This window comes from Panthera pardus, unplaced genomic scaffold (genome assembly GCF_024362965.1).
Source record: "Panthera pardus isolate Hobbes unplaced genomic scaffold, ASM2436296v1 HiC_scaffold_16, whole genome shotgun sequence".
Classification (NCBI taxonomy): Eukaryota; Metazoa; Chordata; class Mammalia; order Carnivora; family Felidae; genus Panthera; species Panthera pardus.
The window spans coordinates 76848510-76872382 of NW_026526721.1; the positions used below are offsets into that span (position 1 = coordinate 76848510).

Consider the following 23873-nt stretch of genomic DNA (forward strand, 5'->3'; position numbering starts at 1 on the left):
TCTGAATCCTATGATTGGCTTCAAAATTGATCCTTAGAAATGTATGTATGTATAAAATGATTAGATGACAATTAAAAAATAAAATCAAACGTACAAAAAGCTTTAAATGTGAAAATTAAATTTCCCTCCTACTCTTGTTTCCTCACCCTCATTTCCCTTATACAGAGAAACTCGCTGTTAAGTTTTAAGCAGAGATATTCATTCAATGCGTATAGGAGTCTATGAGTGTACGTTTTATATAGAGAGAAAACACTCTAATTATTGCATAAAAACTAGCATGATGTACACGGTGTTTCACAATTTGTTCCTTTTGCTTAATTATAACTCTTAGAGGCCTTTTCCATGTCAGCATCTGCAATCTGCCCTACCTTTCTATTATTTATTTATTTATTTATTTAAAGTAAGCTCTACACTCAGCATGGGTTGTCAACTCACAACCCTTAGACCAAGAGTTGCATGCTGTCCTGATGTCCATATCATACCTTTAAAAAAATTTTTTTTAATGTTTTTATTTATTTTTGAGAGAGAGAGAGAAAGAGAGAGAGAGAGATGGAACATGATTGGGGGAGGGGGAGAGAGAGAGAGGCAGACACAGAATCCAGATCAGGCTCCAGGCTCTAAGCTGTCAGCAGAGAGCCCGACGCAGGGCTCTAATTCATGGACCACAAGATCATGACCTGAGCCAAAGTCAGATGCCCAACCGACTGAGCCACCCGGATGTCCCATCTATCATACCTTTTTAAATATCTGCTTAGTACTTTGTTGAGTGGATATAATCCTTTCGTATTTAAATAGCCACGTTTTGATGGATATTTGCTATTTCTAATATTTTGTGACCAACAATGCTTTGGCGAACACTATTGCATGTAATTATTTATGCCACGTGTAGCAGTATGTCTAGGATTTATTCTTGGCAGAATTCTTGACCAACAGATGTATTCAGGTTTTAGGTAAATAGGTATTGCCTCTCCCAAAGACGCTGTACAGTTTTCCCAACCATGTAAGAGAGGACTTGTCTCCCCACAGCTACCTCTCTTTATTCTAGTATCAATTTTTTCAACGTGCCATTCTGATTATAATTGTAAGCTATATTTATCTAATTATGAATGTGGTTAAGCATCTTAAAAATAATTGGCTATATTCTTTCCACTAACCACTCAGTTCTTTATCATTTCCTGAATAATGCCTATTCCTCACTGGTTCGAAATAGCAGCTGACATCGTTGTTTATTTTAATAGTTTCTGAAATATATTCTATTTTTTAATGTTTATTTATTTATTTATTTATTTATTGAGAAAGAGAGAAGCAGAGCAGAGGAGGGGCAGAGAGGGAGAGAATCTTAAGCAGGTTCTATGCTGTCAGTACAGAGCCAGATGCGGGGCTCGATCTCACGAACCATGAGATCATGACTTTAGCCAAAATCAAGAGTCAGACATTTAATGGACTGAACCACCCATGTGCTCCTGTTAAATTTATCTTATTGTTTACAAACATCAGTACCAATTTTTGTAAATTTCTGTATTTTTCTAATAAATCTTAATATAAAGTAACTTTGTGCCTCTTTATTCTTTTTCAGTACTTCCTTAGATATTTTTGCAAAGTTTTGTTTTATTTTTTTGTGATTGTGTCATTTCATTAAAATAAACTTTGAAATATACACTGTTTAAAAGTAGGGTGTGGTCATGATGAGAAAAGGAAGGCTTTATGCCCAAGATTGGGTTAGACCTGGGACTGAAAATGATATGCAGAAAAAGAGGAGCAAAAAGGATCAACAAAGGGAAGAAAACTAAATAAACATTCCAGGTACCAGATTCTGTATAAAACCCAGAAATGCCCTGGAATAAAACATGCTCTTGAATGACCTGAGTAATTTAAGCAGCCAGCTGGTTTTGCAGGTCAGCATGTACAACCCTGGCTTCTAAGGACTTGACAAACTACCAGGGTTCTGACCTTACATTGAAATTCCTTGAACTCTGTGTACCTGTGCGCACGCACCCAACATGCCTGCCCCAGCGTGCATGTTACCAGTCACAAGGAGCACCATTAGTGAGTGCTCTGGTAGGAAGCATAACTTAGAGGCTAACACGTTCTAGGAAAAGAGGGAGATCAACACAGACGGCCAGACACCAGTTTCGAGCAGCTTGTTCTTCAAGTATGGTGAGATCCAGACCTTTTTGTTTTACATCAGTCATCTCAAAAATGGGAACCTCATGTTTGCCACTATTCCAGGTAACCATCTCTCTTTTCGGGAAAAGATTTTTGGAGGTACTCTAAGAATCTGATTGTGATAGTTTGTTCTTTGGGTACCTTAACTACTCTTACATTTAGAAGATTCCGTTTAAGAAAGTGTTACCAGCGTCTTATGACTTATTATATTTACTGGTCAGAGACACAGAAAACAAAATGGTCCATGACAGTAGTCTTTTTTCTTCTGTATCTGTATCAGTTCTGTTGCTGTTGAAGTAATATGATGCAATTTAGTCTTTGCTTAACTTTACTAGGCTGTGAATTTTTTTAAATGAAAAATGTTATTGATATATCAAACTGCTGCGGCAGCATTCATTTTAAGACATGTATACTGTTGCCTGCAACTGTACTTAAGGGTTGACCATTTTTTCAGTGCTGAGCATCAACGTAGACAGAACCATCTTAGAGTTTATTTTGGCTCCTCTGCTCTAGCATCTCATTCAGACTAATACCCGCATCTTTGTATCTGTGTTACTTGAACGCAATGTATCTGAAAGATTTAGGTCTGAAATACATTAAGACTTTGCTCACCATTTCATGAAAAGCCTGAAGCCTGACAGCTAATGCATTGGCAGCGAGGTGGTAATAATATAAGACTGTGGACTCCTTGCTAGGTAGGGTGCAGCACCCAAGAAGTCTAGGAAGTGACTTGAAATTGAAATGCGGGCTTTATTTGTTTATCTGTTAAGCTGGATCCCAAATGATTTCATCTACTCATAAATAAACTTTCCTTATGAACAAAATTTGAATGTTCATTTTCCTCTCAGTTAGTATGCAAATCTATTTGCAGCATTTCTAGCAAAAGAGAGTGCAACTCATTTTCTGTGCTTATAAATTGTTCATTACCATGCTCTCTGATGGCCAATTCATGGCTCCATCTGCGACTCCACAAATCTCTTTGCCCAGATAAACGTGGTGGTGTAAATATAAGGTGCTGAAGAGGATGCATTCGGGATTAAAGGGAAAAAAGACGTGTCTCACAAAAATTCCCAAGCCTATCATTTTAAATTTTGCAACTTCGTATCTGTTCTGTTATTTGTGTGGCATAGTCCAGAAAAATAAATACTACACTGATCTCCTTAACCCAAGTTTTAGGACTACATATAAATGACTTGTAAAGATTTTCTTGAAAGAGTCTCAGTTCAAGGGAAAAACAAACCTACAAACAAAACCTCTAGGAAGGAGTACTTTCCTCTGCGATGTGAGTTATTGTAACCTGCAAGGTTCAACACAGAGAACTAAGATAATTATATTGAAATTCCTATGGTTTGGGTTGTTTAAAACAAAGCAATCAAGGTTATTACTTTTTCTCTCTTCTTTGATAAAGAGAGAAAAGTAAATCTCAACTGGAATGTCATGTAATTTTAAATCGGCCTTCCCCTTAGAGCTAGTTAAAGTCACTTCATGCATATATTTAACACCCATTAATGCTAATGGAATGGACTTCTGTTTTCAGGTAGGGAACTTGATTTCTTTGTGTGAAAATACTACTCGCAAATAATGAACTTCCTTCCTCTGGCTAAAATGTGAAAACAAAGAAAAAAATGCAAGGTGCAAAAAAGGTCTTTAGAGCAAGCCAAATCTGCCTGCAGAACGAACAAAAGGCATTTTCACATCCATCTGTACGGGTGTGTAGGATAGGAATCTGGCTCACAATGTATATCCCCTGTCACTGCTGAGCTAGAGGATCTATCCAGAGATTTTTATTTTTCAATTAAAATTCTGTGCACCAATAATAGACTCTGCAACAGAGCTTTTAATTAAAAAAACAAACGAAATGATATAAACCCACATTGTCTCTAAGCGCCATTTGTATTAAAGGATTAGACTAATGAGAAGTTCGGGTTTCATTGTTCTAAACATGTGTTTCAGTTGGTGCTCTCGGACCCACCATGTGAAGAAAAGGAAATGTAAGTAAATAGCAAGAGGCTCCATGTTTTTATTTAGCATTTTCAAAATTCAAAGAATAAATAAGGCTCAAGTCATTTGAGAAGCCCCAAATGAGTTTCACATGATTATAATCATGCAAGCAAAGTAAGAGTAAATTGTTTTTAAATGCAAATGGCTCAATTTTTCTAAACGCAGAAAAAAGATGCACTTTCATTATGATTGGCTTTGTTAAATATATGGGGCCTCATTGATTTCTAGGTATTTTTGCTTACTCCATTCTCCACCACGGAGGTATTGAGGGTTCTTTAGGTTCATGAAAGAATCACAACGTCATCTATGGTTGCATCCACACTCCTAAGTCACAGTGATAGTGGGCTGCAGTTTTCTGCACATTCATTTTCAAATAGAAGCAAACTCACAAAAATTCTAACCTGTATTATATGTATATTTCAAAGTGCTTTTGATGTATACTACGTGAATAATTGCCTCAATTTTCTCACTCTTTGTGCTATAGACTTAATGGTTCCCAGAATTCTATTCGTGAAATGAGGAGAAGGTGCCATTAATAACGCTGCTGCTGATTAATGACAACTGTAATGCACTGTGACTTCGTGGAAGTGTCAGAAAAGCATGTCTGCCAAGCACTGTCTTCTCCTGGGTGTAGCCCTCACTGCCAACTAACTGTTTTCAATTATCGTTGCCAGTTACCCTCAAGGCCACAGTCTCAAGGCCTGGACATTGCCTCCAAATTAAGAGGCCATGTTATGTGAATGCCTTCCTCGGCCCTGGAACCATTCACTTGGTTTTGGTGGTTCATCTCATTATTGATAAGCTGCATGTTAAGTCTGTGCTGTTCTTCCAGCTTTTCCATTGCTCTCCTTTGTTCTTTCTTTGCACTGATTTTAGACTTGTTTTTTTCTGTCTTCTGGTGTTTGTGGCATAATGGAGGTTTTGATGATTGATGTATTTACTTAACTCTGGACCTCCTGGCTGCCTCATCTTGCCCAATCTCTTCTGCCTTTGACCCAGAATAAGAGAAAAAGAAATTCATAATTGGAAAGGCTCGTAAATGTTGAACGTAATTCTCCAATCAACATGATAGGAAACTATACTGTTGAGGAACTTGATAAGCTGCCTTTAGAGTCACTGAGGCCACTGGTCTCCTTTTCACATAAAGAAATGGAGACTCAAAGGGAGACAGCAGCGAATTAACGTAGGGTTTCAATTAGTACTTAAGTACAATTTTTTGGCTACCTCACTTTGCATGTAAATGTCTGTTGTATTTGTCACTATTTGATACCATTTCTTTTGAATGGAAATAAGAAACTACTTCAAATAAAATGCAAGTTAGCAGAAGATAAAAAGAGAAGGCAAGAAAGTACCTGGTATCGCAGGTGGGATTAAGTAACTGTATACATTGAAGATGCTTTCCCAAATCTTTTGTCACCACAGGAAGGTGTTTGAGAGATGATTAGTTCTATTTAAATCTGTTTTCAAACGTATTTTCTCTGATCTCAATTTATTTTTATAACAGAATTTCTTTAGTATGAACAACGCATTGCTAGGCTGTCTTTGTATAAAATTTAAATACTGTAAGTAAGTTAGTATATGAAAAAAACTTGATAGATCCTCCCCATTACATGCCTAATCCTTTACCCTCCCAGAAATAAGCAAGTACAGTGATGTGTGTGTGTATGTCCAGAAAAAAGGTAACTTATAAAAGATAAATATGATCATACATATATAGGATTCTGTAAATGAATTGCATTAACAGATTGCATTAATTGATTAATATGTCACCATCTAACCTGGTTTGAGGAAGTGAAGTGTTTTTCTCAAGAGTAAGCAAGTAAAATGCAGAGCTTGGATTTGGACCCAGGACTGACTCCTGAGTCCAGAATTTTATATTACAACTATACACATGTATCATACACATACATATATTGTATGTACTATTATACTACTGTATATGTGCTATAATTTTGCACTACAAAACTATATTGTATGTCTAATATTAAATGAAATGATACACTGGCAGAAATACCTGAGGGATATATGATTCGCTTATTCTTCTAGATACTACACAACCTCCCCTGGATTAATTAAGTCAAGTCACCCGTCTTTGGGAGATATGATATGGCACCTATCTCTCTCCCAGACTATTGTAGCTAAATCTCACTTTTGCCTATGTTAAGGAATGGTTTAAAAAAGAAAGGATCCATGAAATTTGTTACTGCTTTTACTCTAAGGGCATATGAAAAACACTGCTCCTATTGCCCACAGTACCCTCTTCATAAAGCCCCATAGTTTGAATTCTCCCCTGGTGTCTACTCCAGGAATAGTTGTGCATCTGGTGAGTAATGCTGCATGATTTTGTTAATTTTAGAGGATACCATATAGCCAGTTCTCCCTCTCATCCTCTTCACTGCTAGAAAGGTTAAGCCAGATCTCGAGTTGGGTTCTAATTTTACATACTACATTCAGTTTAAAAAATGATCTCACTCTTGGCTTAGTCTCTTTGTGTGAGACCCTCCACACTCTCATTTTTATTTTTTTCTTTTTTGGGGGGGAATTTTTAATATTTTTGAAACATTTTGGAGCACAGGATACTGAATGCATTCAGGCAGGACTCCACATAGTAATGTGAGGCCAGAGCTGGCTTTTACTGTTCCCGGGGCGGTTGGGGGCGGTTGCTGCATGGTGGTAGGAGACACCGACTCCACTGCCAGACAGTCTGGATGTGAAGCCTGACTCTCCCACTTGTAGCTTTGTTATCTTGGGCAAGCCAGTTAATGTCTCCCTGACTGAGTTTTCTGAATTGTAAAATGAGGATTACAATATTGTGACCTTACCTAATAACGTTGTAAATGGAAAGCGAGTTAATTCCCCTGAAGTTATATAACTGGTTTAGAAGAATGCCTGGCACAGGAAGTTCTGGGCGATTCTAGCAAAGGAGCCAACAGAGTGACTCTGCAGTTTTCTTCCTGAATTTATCAAATTAATGAAATGGTAGTTAATCTTAGGTCCACAGAATCTCAGCACTGAGAAGAATAATAAAGATCAATAAGTCTAATCATCTCTGTAGAGGAAGAATCATCTCCACAACACCCAAGCAGAGAAGGGCAATAGCCTTCCAGTAAGGTCAGAAATGATGTCCATCAGCAACCACTTCCAGAGAACTCTGATTATTGGGAACGTCTTTCTTAAGCATCAGAGTTGGTTCTCATTTCTCCTGATCATTTTTTCATTTTTGGCATCTTCCCAATTTGACCAATCATATATAAATCTCCAAATAGTAACTTGATTTTTTAAAATTGCAACTTTTCCTACAATGACTATCTTGAATATAAAATTCGAGCAATTAGAACATTATTACAGTTTAGATACTGTTTTTTTTTAAGAATTAAGAAAAATCTGTTTAAGGGGCACATGGCTGGCTCAGTCAATAGAGTATAAGACCCTTGATCCCAGGGACATGAGTTTAAGCCCCACGTTGGGCTTGGAACCTACTTAAAATGAAAAAAAAAAAAAAAGAAAAAAAATGAAAAATGTTTAAAAATTGACCTTGAGAAAAACATGGAAATAATGGGGGGGGGGGGGTAGGAGGGAAGCACACAGAGTCAGAAGACCTGTAATCTGGTTTGAATTCTTCAGCCTTGGGGCACCTGGGTGGCTCAGTTGGTTAAGGGTCTGACTTCCCTTCAGGTCATGATGTCACAGTTCATGGGTTTGAGCCCCATGTTAGGCTCTGTGCTGACAGCTCAGAGACTGGAGCCTGCTTCAGATTCTGTGTCTCCCTCTCTCTTTGCTCTTACCGTGTTCGTGCTCTATGTCTCTCTGTCAAAAATAAATATTTTTTAAAAATTAAAAATAAATAAATAAATAAATAAATAAATCCATTCTTTGGCCAGCTAGTGACTTCCCCACTGACTTTCCTACTCTGGGTTTTCGTTGTAAAGTATGTAAAATTCTGAGAGTGAAAGAAATGATCCCAAAAGTGCCTGCAATTCTGAAATTATATAATCACTTAGCATTTGTCCAGCTAATTGCTTCTTGGCCATTGTATTTAGGGCATATCAGAAACTGCACCTGTGGGTGCACAGGATCAGAAAGAGAAAGTGAAATAAGTCAATTTGGATAATTGCTATCACTGGAAACAAATATTGAGTGGCTCAAAAATTAGATCTGAGAAACAAATTGAGGTAGTTAATCTTTAGAATTGACATTCTGATAAGGATATGGTCTATTTTTACATGTACGGAGGGTAAGCACAGATTTATAATGGAGGAAGATGAAGAAATCTACACTTCTGATCATGCCCTCGGATTTTAAGATTCCAGATAGGAACCTTCTTCTCTTTTGTTGGGCTAGGACACAAGAGAATTCCCCCACATCCGTCTAAGGCAGGGTACTACATATTTAAGATTTATATATTTTTAAGATAATATTTAAAATTGTATGGCTATAAATATAATACATCGTATATTCAAACAGTATGGAAATATGGAAAAGATAAAGAGCCTCATGATACCATCTGCCAGAGAAGGAAGCATGATTAGTAATTTGGTGTATATGAGTGTACTACTATATAATAACTATTTAGTGAAATCATTGTAATTGCATAAAAGAAAATATACAAAGTAGAATTGAGCCCTCTATATCATTTTACTTCACAAAGCTTTTAATTATAAATATGAATCTACATTCTTTTTGATGACTGGATAACATTCTTTTATAAGGATGTGGCATTAATATTTTTAAATGCTTTGTTGATGATTGCTTGTCTTAGGATGCTTTATTAAAGTTATACTTTAGCTGCCATTTTTTCTCAGCCTTTTGAACCTGTGACTTTAGGTGAACACACACACACACACACACACACACACACACAATCTAAAACACAAAAAATGAAAGAGAAAAAAAAAACAAACCTGTTCTCTGGGTGATTAAGTTTCCTATTAAATATTTAGGGTAAAATTTTTATGTTGACACTTCACAACTGTTAAAAAGTCACTTCTGACTAGTGTGATGATAAACATGACACACTGCCTCCTTGGAGATGTTGGGAGCAATAAATTAGCTGACAGTTATGAGTGCTTTCAAGCTGAAAAGTACTGGGTGTTATTTTAACAAAGACTGAAGTAGCCATGATTAAGTACAGCTCCAACTCACAAGCTTATCGAGCTGTGATGAACAGGTTTCCACTGTTTAATCCCAGAATACTTTGATAACGGTCCATGTACTGAAGTATGAGAAAATGCTGTCAGCAAACCTACATTCAGCACACCATGCCTGGCATAGTGGAATATCACAGAGGTATCTACACCTGGGGAGTGAAACCCCCTAAAAATCACACTGCAGATTTTGTTTTCTTTTTTGTTGTTTTTTTTTCTTTTTTTTTAATGTGTATGTTCGTTTGTTTTTGTTTTCTTTTGGTTTTTTTTTGTTTTTGTTTTGTTTTTGTTTTTTGAATTTTGTTTTCGTGTGATCTTTTAAAACTTATCCAAGAAGGGCCCCTGGGTGGCTCAATGGGTTGAGCATCTGACTCTTGATTTCAGCTCAGGTCATGATCCCAAGGTCGTGGGACTGAGCCCTGTGATGAACCCCATGTCAGGTTTTATGCTGAGAGTAGAGCCTACTTAAGATTCTCTCTCTCTCTCTCTCTCTCTCTCTCTCTCTCTCTCTCTCCCCTCTTCCCCTCTTGCACTCTCTCTACTCTCTCTCTCTCTTTGAAAACTAAAAATAAGTAAATAAACTTGTCCCAGAATGACACACAAATGATTTGTCCATCTGAAGAAATCAGCTTCTCATTCCTTGATAAACAGCACATGTACCCACATTCATTCATTTTCCCCTTTTCCCAATTTCTTCCTCCAAGCTGGTTTCCAGCCTGCTTCTTTTTACCAAAATATTAAAGGTTAACAGATTTTAAACCTTCCAGGTGACTGCATTTTAAAAAACTCTAGGTCTCTGGATAAACAGAATGGTGGGAAGATTATCTGCCTAATATCTAATACCTATGACATGTTAGCCCTGGGAAGTTAGTCACTACTTTCTCAATATGCAACCATATATGTAACTTGAGAATCAAACCTATTAAAGTGCAATTATCTATGTATGTTTCGGGTAGTTTCACATTTACCTGTATTCTTAGTGTCCTGAATGAAGCGGGCACACTGTATACATTTGCTTAATTGTGCTGGGGTGGGGTGTGATGTGCCGTGAGTATGTGAGTGAGTGATACTCACATGTGCTGGGGCGGGGTGTGATGTGCAGTGAGTATTGTTCCAGGGAAACTGGTAGGGTCAGAATGGATAACATGGTCTGAAAGAATAGGTTTTGACCATCTAGAGGTCCAGCACTAACTATTGTCCTTCTACCACCAGGTGCATAAACTATAAAGATCAATACACAAATGGCTGGTATATCTGGTAAGGACATCCCAATTTGTGATACATATTGGTGTTATGTATACACTCTGTGTCCTAAATAATTGAGATGGCACATGAAATCATACAGTTAAGGAAATGTTAGGGGTCATGTAATACATGTGGAAACATCATTTTCAGTTTATTGTCCCCTGTTTACTAATGTACTTCCTGTGGCAGGGAACTTAACTATTTTTAGGAATAATATCTTGTTCCCAAATTAGAGACACGTAACAGTAAAATAATTGTTCTTTCTCTTGAAATCTCCACCACATGACTCCTCTACTGATTCCAAAAGTCTTGAAAACCCTCAAAATAAAAGTGCTGCCTTTTATAAGCTAGTCCTTCAGAAATTATAAGACAGTTGTTATCAATCTCCTCATATATGACTTCCATATTTTCTAAGCAAGTTTATCAGTTCTCTCAATTAGAAGGTTAGCTCCTGTCTTGTCCACCTTTAAATATCCAACCCCAACATTTAGAACTTGTTCAGTTGCTTAAATACTAGTTGAATGTATGGCTGGCTGGCTGAAAGAAAGGAATAATGAATGAATGAATGAAGGAACAAAGACCCGGTTCCTTAGAACACCCCTCCAATTTCCAGAGGAAATGATCATTACCCCCTGGCAAGATCCACCACTCTGCTGCAGGGAATATTCCTGGTTCAGTGAGGATGGATGAGGTGTGGCAGGGGATTGCTCAAGGAATCCGGTTTACAGAACCTTGCATCCTAGCTCCTGAAGCTCTTGCCCCTTCTCCAGGAAGTAGCAGCAGTCTTACATACTCCTCTGCTCTTCTTCTGGCATCAGGTTCTTGTTGCTGATTTTCCTGGTGGCTCTTCTCTGTGGAGTAGTGTTCTCCTGCCTCCATTGCTGGCTGCGGAGACCTCGAATTGATTCCCCAAGACGCACTATGGCTGTTTTTGCTGTTGGAGACTTGGACCCCGTTTATGGTGAGCTGTCTGCACACTTCTAGACTTCCTGTTAGAAATCTAATGGTTTGTAGTGAATTGAAAAACTAACCTCTGGAAAGCAGATTGGTGAACTGAGAACAAAACATAGTTTATTAGAGACTCAAAGGAATTCAGTGGGGAGAAAGTCTACATGAGATAACTTCAGAAGAAAGGAGGACCCCCCCCCGCCAAATGTGACTTAGGGAAATGACTCGTAGTTTAGTACAAGGATAGACCTAAACATTTTCTCAGTCAATACACAAAAGCGAAGAGAGATACAGGGCTTGTCACTCCGAGTGGTAGGGTTTAAGGTACAGTATAGTCTCTCTGAGCCTTTGATATAAGTCTAGCCTGCCTTGTGTTCATAGTCTCATTTACTAAGTTCTCTATGCCTCACTTATCTGCAATGACATTGAACCACACTTTCCAGATTGTCTGCTACCAATGGACAGCCTGAAATACTTGGAATCGGGCAGGCGGATGTCAATATCCATGTCCTTTCTCTCCAGACACACAAGTAGCACCCTGATCCTGCCTGCTTCCAACCCCCACCCCCAAAACCATGCCCTTTCTGCTATTTTCTAGTTTACGTAAGAGTAAGGAATGGAAGGAATCCAAGTTTTCAGAGTTATTTGTAGCAGCAGCCTTAGCTATAAGTAATAGAACTATCACTTAACTGATCTGGGAGGTCACAGATCATAGTTTATTTATTTGTGTTAAGCATTGTTCTCAACCAGACCATCTGTTGTGAAACTTTCCCTTTAAGATGCTATTTTGTACACCATCCATAGTTGCCTTGGGAGGGTGTGGTGGAGATTAACAGCCACCCTCCAGGAACTTGGACCAGCATAAGATTTTTAATAGATGGAACAGGGCATGCCCTGAGAAAACTAACAGCTAAATAAAAAGTGGGGTAAAAAATTAGCTTAAATGTTTTAATATCAAAACTTGGTACTCTAAGATTTAGGGATTATATTTATTATTGACTTTTTAAAAAGTTATATTTAATGGAAGAAACACATGTCAATTTGATAAATGGTTACTTGGGGAAGGATAATTAAAGTCTCCAATGAAAAAATAATCTTTCTCTTAAAATTGAACACATTCTATTAAGCATAGGAGGAAATCGGGTCACTGACATTCTAATAAATTTTATTAGTCAAAGTGGTCAACATGGCCACATTGGTCTATTTTTCTTTATTTAATTTGAGATATTTAACAAATAAATGCAATTATGATTCTTCCAACCTGACTCGAGTTTCTAAAGAGGAAAATCTTCTCTGGTCTTCTTAGCCTTTACTTACTCAGAAGAAGACTCTTTTCTAGACTGTCTTGAATCTTTAAAAAATGTCTCCTCTTAATAAGTAAGCTACCCAGTTATACTGTTTTCATTTTTAACGCAGTTTATTTGCCACAGTTATATCCCCATTTATCTGATGTTTTATATTTCCTGTGTGGTGGTTTACACATATGCTTTTGAATTTGCCTGAACTTGCCTCAACAGACAGGTATGACTGGGAGCGAAGGTGTCAAGCGTGATCGATTACTGCAATAATCTGAATATAATCATATCAAATGCAGGGCATTAGAATCACATTCTCTGTATTACTATATGACCCTGAAGTCATTAAGGACAGGAAAAGAATATACTTGGGAAGAAATGGTTCTTTAAAAAAATACAGTCACAGTTTATTTCACATCTACCAAGTGCTAGGCACAAGATTGGGGCTTCTTGGATGTTATTTCTAACTGCTAAAAACCAACCTGGAAAAGTGGCTATTATTTCTCCCAAAGGATGTTATATACTTTTCTCACTGTGCTGGATAAATATACCACATAGGCCTTTGCTGCAAGTCAACTAATAGACTTCAAGTTGTCCATAATTGAGGGCAGGGAGCCAGCAGAAATCTGGGCAGGACACTCATGGCTTAGTCACCTCATCCCTTGTGCTAAGTACAGCCTGGTATCTCAAACCTCCAGACATTTCCACTGGGTGATTCCTCAATGGTAGGGATTACTCTCCAGAATCCTCATCCCCTTTCTCATTCTCTTGGGTCCTCCTTAATCCCACTGGTAGCTCACTGAATCTTACTTTGCTCAAGAAACACATAAACTCTCCCTCAGCTGAAGTTATTACAAAACTCATTTTTGTCGCTTTCCATCTTAGGACCAGAGGCTCAGTTTCCCATTTCTATTTATTTATTTATTTTCCCCTTGCTTAGTTGGGTGTTAGGTTATCCCACCTCCTACCCATCTATCCTATCTCAGGGATGCTCAGAGTAGCTGTACGGAGAGTGAACAGCTATTCACACAGTCTTGGATGTGAATGTGGCTCCCAGAGTTGTGCTTCCTGGCATTCCTGTGTTTCTTCTCTAAAAAAAAAAAAAAAAAAAAAAATAGACCAGGGGCACTTGAGTGGCTCAGTTGGTTAAGCATCTGATTTTCGATTTCAGCTCAGGTCATGATTCCTGACCTGCATGGGGTTCTCTCTCCCTCTGCCACATCTCTGCTTGTGCTCTCTTTCACTTTCTCTCTCTCTCTCTCTCTCTCTCTCTGAAAAAAAATTGCAACAGAATAATTTTTGAAGTGGTATTCTCTGTGATCTTTAGTGATACCTTTCTGACTAGCAATTTGTGTATTACACATCCCAGAGAGTCAATTTTTTAAGGCATTCTGAAACCCAGACCCAGACCCAGACTGGATTTCATTTCCCCACTGGATCCCCATTACATTTTCATTTCCCTTGACAAACGATTCTTTCGATCTACTGTTTCTGGAAAAAGAGGTTTCCTCCAAAAGAGAAATGAAGAACCACTACAGGATCTTTTTACGGCTACAGGGGAGGTCAGGACCCAAATCTCCACAGTACCCCATAGAGTATGTGCTCACAGCTTCAAGGTGATCCAGTCACTGCCAGATTCATACACCCACACGGCTGGGTATGGGGCTTCACCTGCGTTTTCCTCACAGTCTCAGGTCAGAGGACAGAGGAAAATGAGAACCCAGTTGAAAGATAATGGTGACGTGAGAATATGAAATAAGATTTCTGGACTCCCTGCCACCCTCTGAGCACAAAGGGGAAGATAAAAAATTCCCTCCTGCATACAAAATGTAGGAAATGGGTCATTTAAAACATTTTAATGGAGAGAACAGGATTTGCTCTATTAAACTTGGGTTTCTTCCTAGATCCTTATTTTATTTCTTCAAAAATTATCTCATTCTATTGGCACTATTTGTTGAATATATTAGTTGAAACAGCTCTGCTCTTCTGATCTGTGGATCCAAGATGTGACTCTCAGGGTCCCATAGAAGCTGCCCTCAACTGAAGAGCCAAGAAGAGAATTTTGACAGAATATGGAAAGGTAGAGTAGACTGAACTTGAGTGCTGTTAAAATGTGTACAATGGGAGATTTCTCTCACTAGCAATTCCAGGCAATATTATTATGGCTCAAGTTGTCAATGACCTTTTTTAATGTTTATTTATTTATTTATTGATGAGAGAGAGAGAGAGAGAGAGAGAGATAGCACAGGGGAGGGGCAGAGAGAGAGAAGAAGACACAGAATCCGAAGCAGGCTCCAGGCTCTGAGCTATCAGCACAGAGCCTGATGCAGGGCTCAAACCCACAAACCACAAGATCATGACCTGAGCTGAAGTCGGACACTTAATCGACTGAGCCACCCAGGCACCCCACCAAGTTGTCAATTATCTCAATTAGAAATATCCAAGAGAGAAAGGCAAATGTGTGGCCTGGGATCCTCGTAAACAGTGTGTAAACATGTTATGTTTGCATGTCCATAACATATCACAATGAAATTGTTTGCGCACGGGGAGAAAAAAATCTCTCTGCTACCCCCTTGGAGGGTAAGGAGGAAGGGTGGTACTGCTAGGGAAAGAAACAAAGAGGGGGACCAAAAGAAAGTCAGGAGGGTGAAGGGAAAGAGGAAAGATAAGAGCAAAAGGAGAAGGAATCTACAGTTTGAAGCTGGAGATATTTTGAGTACTGAAATTAATACCTATTAATTTCATACAAGCCCTAAAGTCATGCTTGTTTTTTGTTTGTTTGTTTTGTTTTGTTCTCTTGTGTCAGTCCCGCCTCCTTTTCCTGGACTCAGCTCCAGGGGTCTCCTAGACAGTTTGTCCTCCCATTATCACCCTCCCCTGCTACCCCTGACTCATCTCCTGGATCCTTCGTTTTCCCTTAGCATCCCTGCTATTCCTTAGAAAGGACCTGTTCAACGTCCTATACCTTCCTGAATGGGGTTTTCCATAAAGTGATCTCTGAGACCTCTCACCCCTTCTTTCAGTCATCAGACCCCAGCAGTTCTAGAATTAACTCAGCACCTGTGTTAGGGGCAGACATGATTTCTTGTTTCAATGTTGTCTTATGGCCTTACCTTGCCTTACTTATTTTAATGATGCTTTTAGGATCCTTCTTATCTGCAAAGTCCACAGAAAACAAGAGATTTGCAGGTTTTCCCTCCTTCAAATGTATAAGTTGAGAGAACCCACATTGGGCAACAGAAAGTGATTTTTTAAAGGAATGTATGCAAATTTTTAGTAAAGTGGGAAAAGAAAATCATTAAAATTCTCCATAACCATCTGTACCCCAAGATCAAGGATTGTGAGACAGGCTGAACAGAGAGAAAATACAAGTGACTTAAGAAAAAGTTTTGAGTTTGTCAGTTTAATGGTTTTGCTTATTAAATCTGTATTTAAAAAATGGCAAAGAAGTTTTAAATTTGTTTACAAACAGAAATTTTTCTGTTAATTTACTGAAAATAATGAAAATAAGTTTTCACTGAAAATAAGGTTTTGAAGCTGAATAAAACTCTTATTTATGAGAAAGCAAGACATTTAAGGATAATGAACAGAAAAACGTTTGGGGTCTGGTAGGTGAGAGAAGGACTAAGGGCTTGAGGGAGAAAAAGCAATCTAGTGTTCATTAGAAAAGAAAATTTGAGAGCATAGAGGAGAGATCCCCACCATTATTGACAGCATAGCAGAGAGATCCTTGCCATTATTTAACTAAAATAATAAATTACTATAAAATCTATATTGACTGCTTTTCCATCCTGTGTGATTCAGAGCTGGGTCCTATCAGCTCTAACAGGGCAGAAAACAGATCCCATGCCATTCCTGAGAAGCCAGCAAGGTGAGCACCCACATTGACACCCTTCCTGAAGACACTCATCTTGGCTTAGCTCCTCTTGGGAGCTGATCTCCTCAATAATGCTGCCTTTCAGAGATCTAATCTTCCTGACCCCATTTCTTCTGCAATTTCAGAGATAATCTTCCCCTTTTCTTACTTCAGGGTAAATAGAAGTACTAACCTTTCAGCAATGATTAAATGGGAGGGTTCTGAATTGGGGAGGGGAAGGAGAACTGGACAGGGACAGAGAAGAAGCCAGCCCTTCCATGCCCCTCTTTCCTCCCCCAATTCTCCCGGATCCTATCTTATCTTCAGATGGTTTCTTTTTTTTTTTTTTCTTAATGTTTATTTATTTTGAAAGACAGAGGGAGAGAATAGGGGAAGGGCAGAGAGAGAGGGAGACAAAGGATCTAAAGGAGGCTCTGCACCAACAGCACAGATATGGGGCTCAAACTCATGAACCATAAGATCACGATCTGAGTCGAAGCTGGACACATAACTAACAGCCACCAGGGTGCCCCTAGGATGGTTTCTGAAGTGTTATTTCTGTATACTTTATGTTCTCCATGTAAATATTCTGTGACTTGTTTTAGGCAAGGAAAGAGGGAGTGTTTCATTCACATGCTTTCTTTTCAGGGCATGATAATAGTAACAGCTCACAATTTATTGAGCATTTACCATGTGCCATGCTCTGTACTACCATCTCTAGTCTCGTTTATTCTTCCCTACAACCTTACGAGGGGTCCACTATCATTCTGAACACTCTAAAGATGAGGGAAGCAAGGCACTTAGAAATCAAGTGACACAGTTAGCCGATAGTAGAACAGTGACTGAAATTCAGGCACTGTCCACCACTCTGATAGAAGAGGAAGGAATGAGATACAGAAATGAAAAGAGACGAAAGAGGTGGAAGGGGCAGGTTCAATAAGGCAAGTCAATGGGACTGCTCTTAACGATGTGGGAAATCTGAACTCTGGCTATAAAAACTCAGCAGTGAGTATATTGGTTTTACAAAATTCAACAACAAACTCATACCTTTGCCAGAAGTTCCATAGAAAATGACAGGATATTTGCAGGCATTTTAACTGAGTTCTTCCAGCTTCTTAATTTGTCAGAATATAAAAATTATGTCTGCTCCCTGCTCCCTTCATACGATACAGATATCCCCCGCTATCTGAAAGCAAGACTTTCATAAGCCGAAAAGACTTACAGAAGCGATTACCATTAATTTATATGGAAAAATTTTTGAGTGTCTCCAGACCCCAAAAATAACCTGTCTTTTCTGATTCCTTAGAACACACCTTGCTACTGAATGCACAAAGTCAAGATAAAGCACAGAGAGATGCTCACAGACACACTTCAAAGCCATGGTGGCTTGATGTTGGGATGTGGAATGTAGCTCCAGGGAAGGAGCTGCGTGGGGCCACTCTCCTGCTCAGGTGCACACTGCCTCTACAGTGGCTCACTGCGAAACAAATACTGAACATCATTCGCTTTTCACCCTTTTTTGTAAAAACAAAAACTCTCTTTGAATTTCTTTCGGTTAGCAAAAGCAGTTACTAATGGACGTGTTTCATAAAACAGAAGTGGGGTAATGCGAACATTCGGAAAGTGAAAGGTACCGGTATTGCCTGTAAACCTGCTTTGAAAAAAAATTAAAAACTGATATATGTTTGATTTCACAAAAGCTTTCTGAGCACATGGGCTTAGTTATGTTTATCAAATGAATGCCCTGTGGTTTTCATAACAAGCTTAAGAGCAATGGCCAAATTTGTAGTAAGATGATAACATAAAACTTACCTACCACAGAGAGTAATTGTTAATATCCATTTGCCAGAAGCACGATATTGATAATAGCAGCAGTAGAGATAAATTTGAGCTAAAAATTGTCAAGTTAATCTGATCAACCACTCCAGGCAGAATGATAGCTAAATGACCATTGACTTGCTACTAGATATACCAGGAGCAGTTCACCTAGGAAATGGACAATGCTTAGTACCAGTACCCACAATGCAGGGAGGTGCTGGGGCAAATACGCTTTGCCAATGTTAACTGCTTTATCCAGTGCCTCAGACTTAGCTTACATCATCCTAAGTTTCCTAACTGCAAAAGCCTCTAACTCCACAAATTACTCTGTTTAATAATCTCTGTGCTATAATGTTGATAATGATAATGATTAAATATTTAACCATTAAAATAAGATAAATTAGAACAGAATATTGTAAATAAAAGAAAATGCATGCATATTCCTGGCATATGGTAGAGTTCTTGATATATCTACTACTACTACTAATGATAATTAGTTATTAATGGATAATTATTATGTATCAGGTTTTGTTTTAAGCACTCTAAATTCATTTAGCCTTGCTTTTACAGACATAGATACTGACATTATCCTTTTATTGCATAGGAGAAAACTGACATACAGAAATGTCATGTAATAGCCTAGGAGTAGATCATTCAATTAAATAAATAATTCCTCCAGAAAGTGCTGAACCAGGTTTCCATTCAACATTCTCTACCCTTCATAGATTATATTAATGTTTGAATTATTCTACTCTGCTCTCCCAGCCAGTGAATACAAATACAAATATATGAACATTCACAATTCCAAATAAACATTATTCATTCCAAGGTAAAGATTCTGAGCAACCTGCGTTTGGATTCCAGTGATACAGCTATTGCCTAACATGTAACTATTCCTTAAGTTGTTTTGATAATTGTGTCATTTTCTTTGGGATCTCCTTGGTGGTATCACATTTTAACCCTTCAAGAAGAGGTCAGCCAACTTTCTCTATTAAGGGCTAGATAGGAAACACATTTGGTTTTGCAGGCTAGTTGTCTCTGTGGGGACTACTCATCTCTGCCATTGTAATGCAAAAAGGGACAATATGTAAATGAATGACATGGCTGTGTTCCAATTAAATTCCATATACAAAAAAATGGTCAAAGAGCTAGATTTATTTCAAGGGCCTATTTTTTCTTTAATGGTGAATTTAGAGCTGTTACTGAAATTTATAGTTGTTATTGTTTTGAAAAGAAGGAATCAAATCATTTCAAGACAGCCGAAGACCCATATATATATATATATGGAGAGACGTCGTTATGAAATATTATTGTTGGTTCCTGTTGAAACTCAAAAATAGTAACAGTCTTTCAAGGGAATACTAATAGGAGATTTCCAAAAGAGGTACTGAAATAAGTTCGTCTCTCCAGGTGATCAGTTTGAGGAAGAAAATGCTTGTTTTTGATATTTAATGGCGTCTAGTGTGTATAATTTAAAAGTTGAAATTTTGGGGCGCCTGGGTGGCTCAGTCAGTTAAGCGTCCAGCTTCTGCTCAGGTCATGATTTCAGGATTCATGAATTTGAGTCCCCCTTCCCCCCACCGCCTCTTGTCAGGCTCTGTGTCCACAGCTAGAGCCTGGAGCCTGCTTTGGATTCCATGTCTCCCTCCCTCTTCCTCTCTGCTCCTCCCCCCACTCATGCTCTGTCCTCTCTAAAATAAACATAAAAAATTTAAAAATAATAATAAAGTCAAAATTTTGATTTTGAAGCATTTTTCAAAACTTTTGTAATGTTTTTTCTTTATTGTGTGTGTGTACTTTAAGTGCAAACTTTGCACAAGTTAACATTTTTACTATTTATTATGGAGAAATGTTTAATTATGTTAGTTGTAGTTTGCAGAGCATAAATCTAAAATAATGAAGTTCAGACATTATATTTAAATATTTGTATTGAAATTTGCATTTCCCATGAAGGAAACATTAGCTAAAATACCATTAGTATTTACAGGAATCTTATCTTCTAATCTACCAAAAAGGGCATCCCTCCTACTTTCAGCTGCTAAAATGTAAATGCTTCTTGATGGGTTAGTCAGTGATGATATAATCTGTTCACGAGAGCAAATTTTCTTGCTATAGTGACTAACCTATCACTGTAGAGAGCAAGATAGTTGTAAATTTTTTCTCAAGGGTACAAATAATTTTCTGTTGCTCTAGTGATCCAAGAAATGCCAGATTTTATTAGGCAGTTCCTGTACTTCTGTTTTATGCTGACTAGAAAGATTACAAGTCCCCGTTTTTCTCTTTCCAGGGACAGAAGTGGCTGTGAATTCAACTGTTGGAATTCACCTTCAAACTCAAAACCCTGAACTATATCCTGCTCCATGTTTTGGCACATTAGGACCCCCACCTCCATATGAAGAAACTCTGAAATCAAGTCGATTTTAGCTCTGGATCATCAACTGGAAACATCAGAAATATTTTTAATTCTAAAAATCAAATTTAGGAACAATTCTTTTATTTAGTGGGAATTCCCAGAAATCAATTAATATAGCCTGAAAAAGTACAAATAGGCAGAAGAATGAATGTGGGGAAAGAATTTTGGTCAGGAAGATATTTCAGTAGTAAATTAGTGGACTCTTAGTGTGTCATTGCTGTGTTATATTTTGTGCTACACAATCAAGTCAATGTTTCTCCATCAGTACTCAAATAGACAGTGATTAATGCATGGAGTGGGTCTTCATTAAGTTTGGGATTTCACTCCAGGTACACATTACAGCTTTCCTGGCCTTATTATCTCTCTTTTAATCTGACCCCCCCCCCCCAGTATGGAATTAATAAGAATTATCATAATTTCACAATGACCCAAGCATGGTGCCAGACCCAGACCAGAAAGAGAATATTTGAATTAAGGTAAAAGGCGACACTAGGGAACAAGGGACACTCAGAATTGAAGGGTGAAGGATGAATGAAGAGGAAGATTAAGAGCCCAGTTCAAACAGTTGCCTGTCTCAGCCTGAGGAGAGAGAAAGTGTAGATAGAAGCTGAAGAACTCTACCTAAGCTGTGGACCATATGTAATAGCACAGTGTGGAGAAAAAGAAAGCTCTCATTTTGTATGAGTAGATATGGACTCTGGAGCCCTCAGCCTTTCTCTGGTGTCTGAAGACTTGGCATTTCTTGGGGTACTATGATAAGAACCTTTGGCATAGATATCAATGTTCTTATTGAAAACCCTGAGTACAGAAGTAGCAATGGGACATTTTCAACTGGCATTTTTGCGGTGGCCATGAGCAAGGGGGGCAGAAAAAGAAATCCATGGCACATGTCCGGCTGTCATCGGCTGACAAATTTGTCGAACAAAACAATCTGTATCTCCACTTATTCATCTAATGTACCTCTTAAATTTAACTTGACCAAATTTATCTCCTGATCTTTTCCCAAATGGGTTTATCCAAACCTCCTTCATCTCAATTGATGGTAACAGCAAATATCCATTTGCTCAGACCAAAGAATTTGGAGTCATTTTTGAGTCTTCCCTTTGAGTCATTTCCTATATCCGTGTTGTCAGAAAATGGCTTGGCTCTTGGGCACCTGGGTGGCTCAGTCATTTAAGCATCCGACTCTTGACCTCGGCTTATGTCATGATCTCATGGTTCATGAGTTGGAGCCCCATGTTAGAGCCTGCTTGGAATCCTCTCTCCTCTCTCTGCCCCATCGCACTCATGCTCACTCTCTCTGTCTCTCTGTCTCTCTCTCTCTCTCTCTCTCAAAATAAATAAATAAATTGATAAAAAAAATAATATTTAAAAAAATAACAAACAAAACAAGAAAATGGACTGGTTTGGCTTTAACTTCAAAATAAGCCTACACTCTATACAGTTTCTACTGCATCTCTGCTGTGAGCCAGTCACTACCAGTTCTTGCCTGGATGGTTGTAATAGCATCTCAATTTGTCCTTTTGCTTCTAGCCTGCCTTTCTGTATTCTGTTTCCAACACAGTAGCTGGAGTCATTTTTTCAAAACGTAAAGAGGATCATGTCCCTTAACTAAACTCCAATGACATTCCATCTCACTGAGAGAGAATGCCGAAGTCCTTGACCCATGGCCCTGTAGGATCAATACCCTGTTCAGTCTCCTTTCCTATGAGTCATATCCTTCCTCATTTGCCCCAGGAACACTATTATCAGACCTATCAGGTGTTAACCTCCCTGCATCTTTCTGTTAGGGACTCTGGTACTCACTGTTTCTTTTGCCTGCAATACTCTTCCCCCAGATATCGATATTATTTCACCCTTTTACTTCCTCTAAGTCTTTGTCCCAATATCACCTTTTCATGAAACCCACCCTGATTATTCTACTTTTTTTCATAATTTAAGGTTTTTCTTGACTTTATTTATTTATTTTGAGAGAGAGCGAGCAGGGAGGGGGAAGAGGGAGAGAGAGAGAATCTGAAGCAGGATCCACTCTGTCAGCACAGAGCCCGATGTGGGGCTTGAACCCAGTAACCACAAACTCATGATCTGAGTCAAAGTCAAGAGTCAGATATTTAACCAACTTAGCCACGCAGGTGCCCCTGATTATTCTAAATTGCAACCTTTCCCAGAATTGATACTTTCAATTCTTTGTCTCAGATATACTTTTTCCAAAGAATTTTTCATCTACTCTACTACATATTTGAATTCTATTTAAAATCTGTATTCATCTTCCCTTGATAGAATGTAAATCTATGTGGGAGGGACTTTTGCATTATTCAATAATTTATATCCAAGGGTATAAAAGAGTCTGTTACTTAGCATGTATTCAAACACATTTTTTAAGCAATGTTACCTAGTTCTGGAAAGTCCCAAAAATAGGATGAGATTTGATGGGGGCAAGGCTTTATGACAGTGAATGTGGGTAAGAGCCAGGGACAGCTGGCTTAGTGCTGCTAAAATAACCTCATTAGTATCTACTGTTGAAAGAAGACCAGAGAAACTTGTGTTAATGTACTTTAACAATCCCAGGCAGGCATGCAGGGTTTAAGATGCACACACTGCTTTCAGATTTTATTGTCATAATTTTGTGACCAAGCTATTCCTAACTTCAGGGTATCCATGGGAAATTGAACATATCCACTCCCTTCTGAAATCCACTAAGATTACAGTAAAAAAGTAAAAATGTTTTTAATTCACAAGAACAAAGAGAGTGGCAAGAAGATGACAAAGAGGATGCACAACAAGATTTTAGTACCTGGAAGATGTCTTAGATGTGTATAGATGGAGAAATCATAATTCATTTGGGTTTCAAGTTAATCCACTTTGCTAAGTGTCTCCAGGGAAGAAACTGAGAAGAATGAAGCAAATTCATGCTGTAACAATGTAGAAGGGCCCAAGAATAAGAGGTAAGAGAGGTGAAGGGAATTCTGGAAATTATCATAAACATT

General features: G+C 38.2%; 1 protein-coding gene across 1 annotated transcript; it reads left to right on the top strand.

Annotated features, from left to right (window-relative positions):
• Positions 1-2020: 2020 nt before the first annotated feature.
• Positions 2021-21777, top strand: TMEM207 (transmembrane protein 207). The gene is made up of 5 exons (XM_019463508.2): positions 2021-2229; positions 4120-4157; positions 10524-10568; positions 11375-11517; positions 20761-21777. The coding sequence occupies exons 1-5, from the start codon at positions 2155-2157 to the stop codon at positions 20895-20897; spliced, it is 438 nt and encodes a 145-aa protein (XP_019319053.2). The 5' UTR covers positions 2021-2154; the 3' UTR covers positions 20898-21777.
• The last annotated feature ends 2096 nt before the right edge of the window (positions 21778-23873 follow it).

Bases quoted from the DNA above. Each gene is read 5' to 3' on its own strand.
- TMEM207 (XM_019463508.2), top strand. From the start codon at position 2,155: ATGGTGAGATCCAGACCTTTTTGTTTTACATCAGTCATCTCAAAAATG. The intron at 4,158-10,523 runs GTAAGTAAATAG...TTCTACCACCAG, and splicing joins CCATGTGAAGAAAAGGAAAT to GTGCATAAACTATAAAGATC. The intron at 11,518-20,760 runs GTGAGCTGTCTG...TTCTCTTTCCAG, and splicing joins AGACTTGGACCCCGTTTATG to GGACAGAAGTGGCTGTGAAT.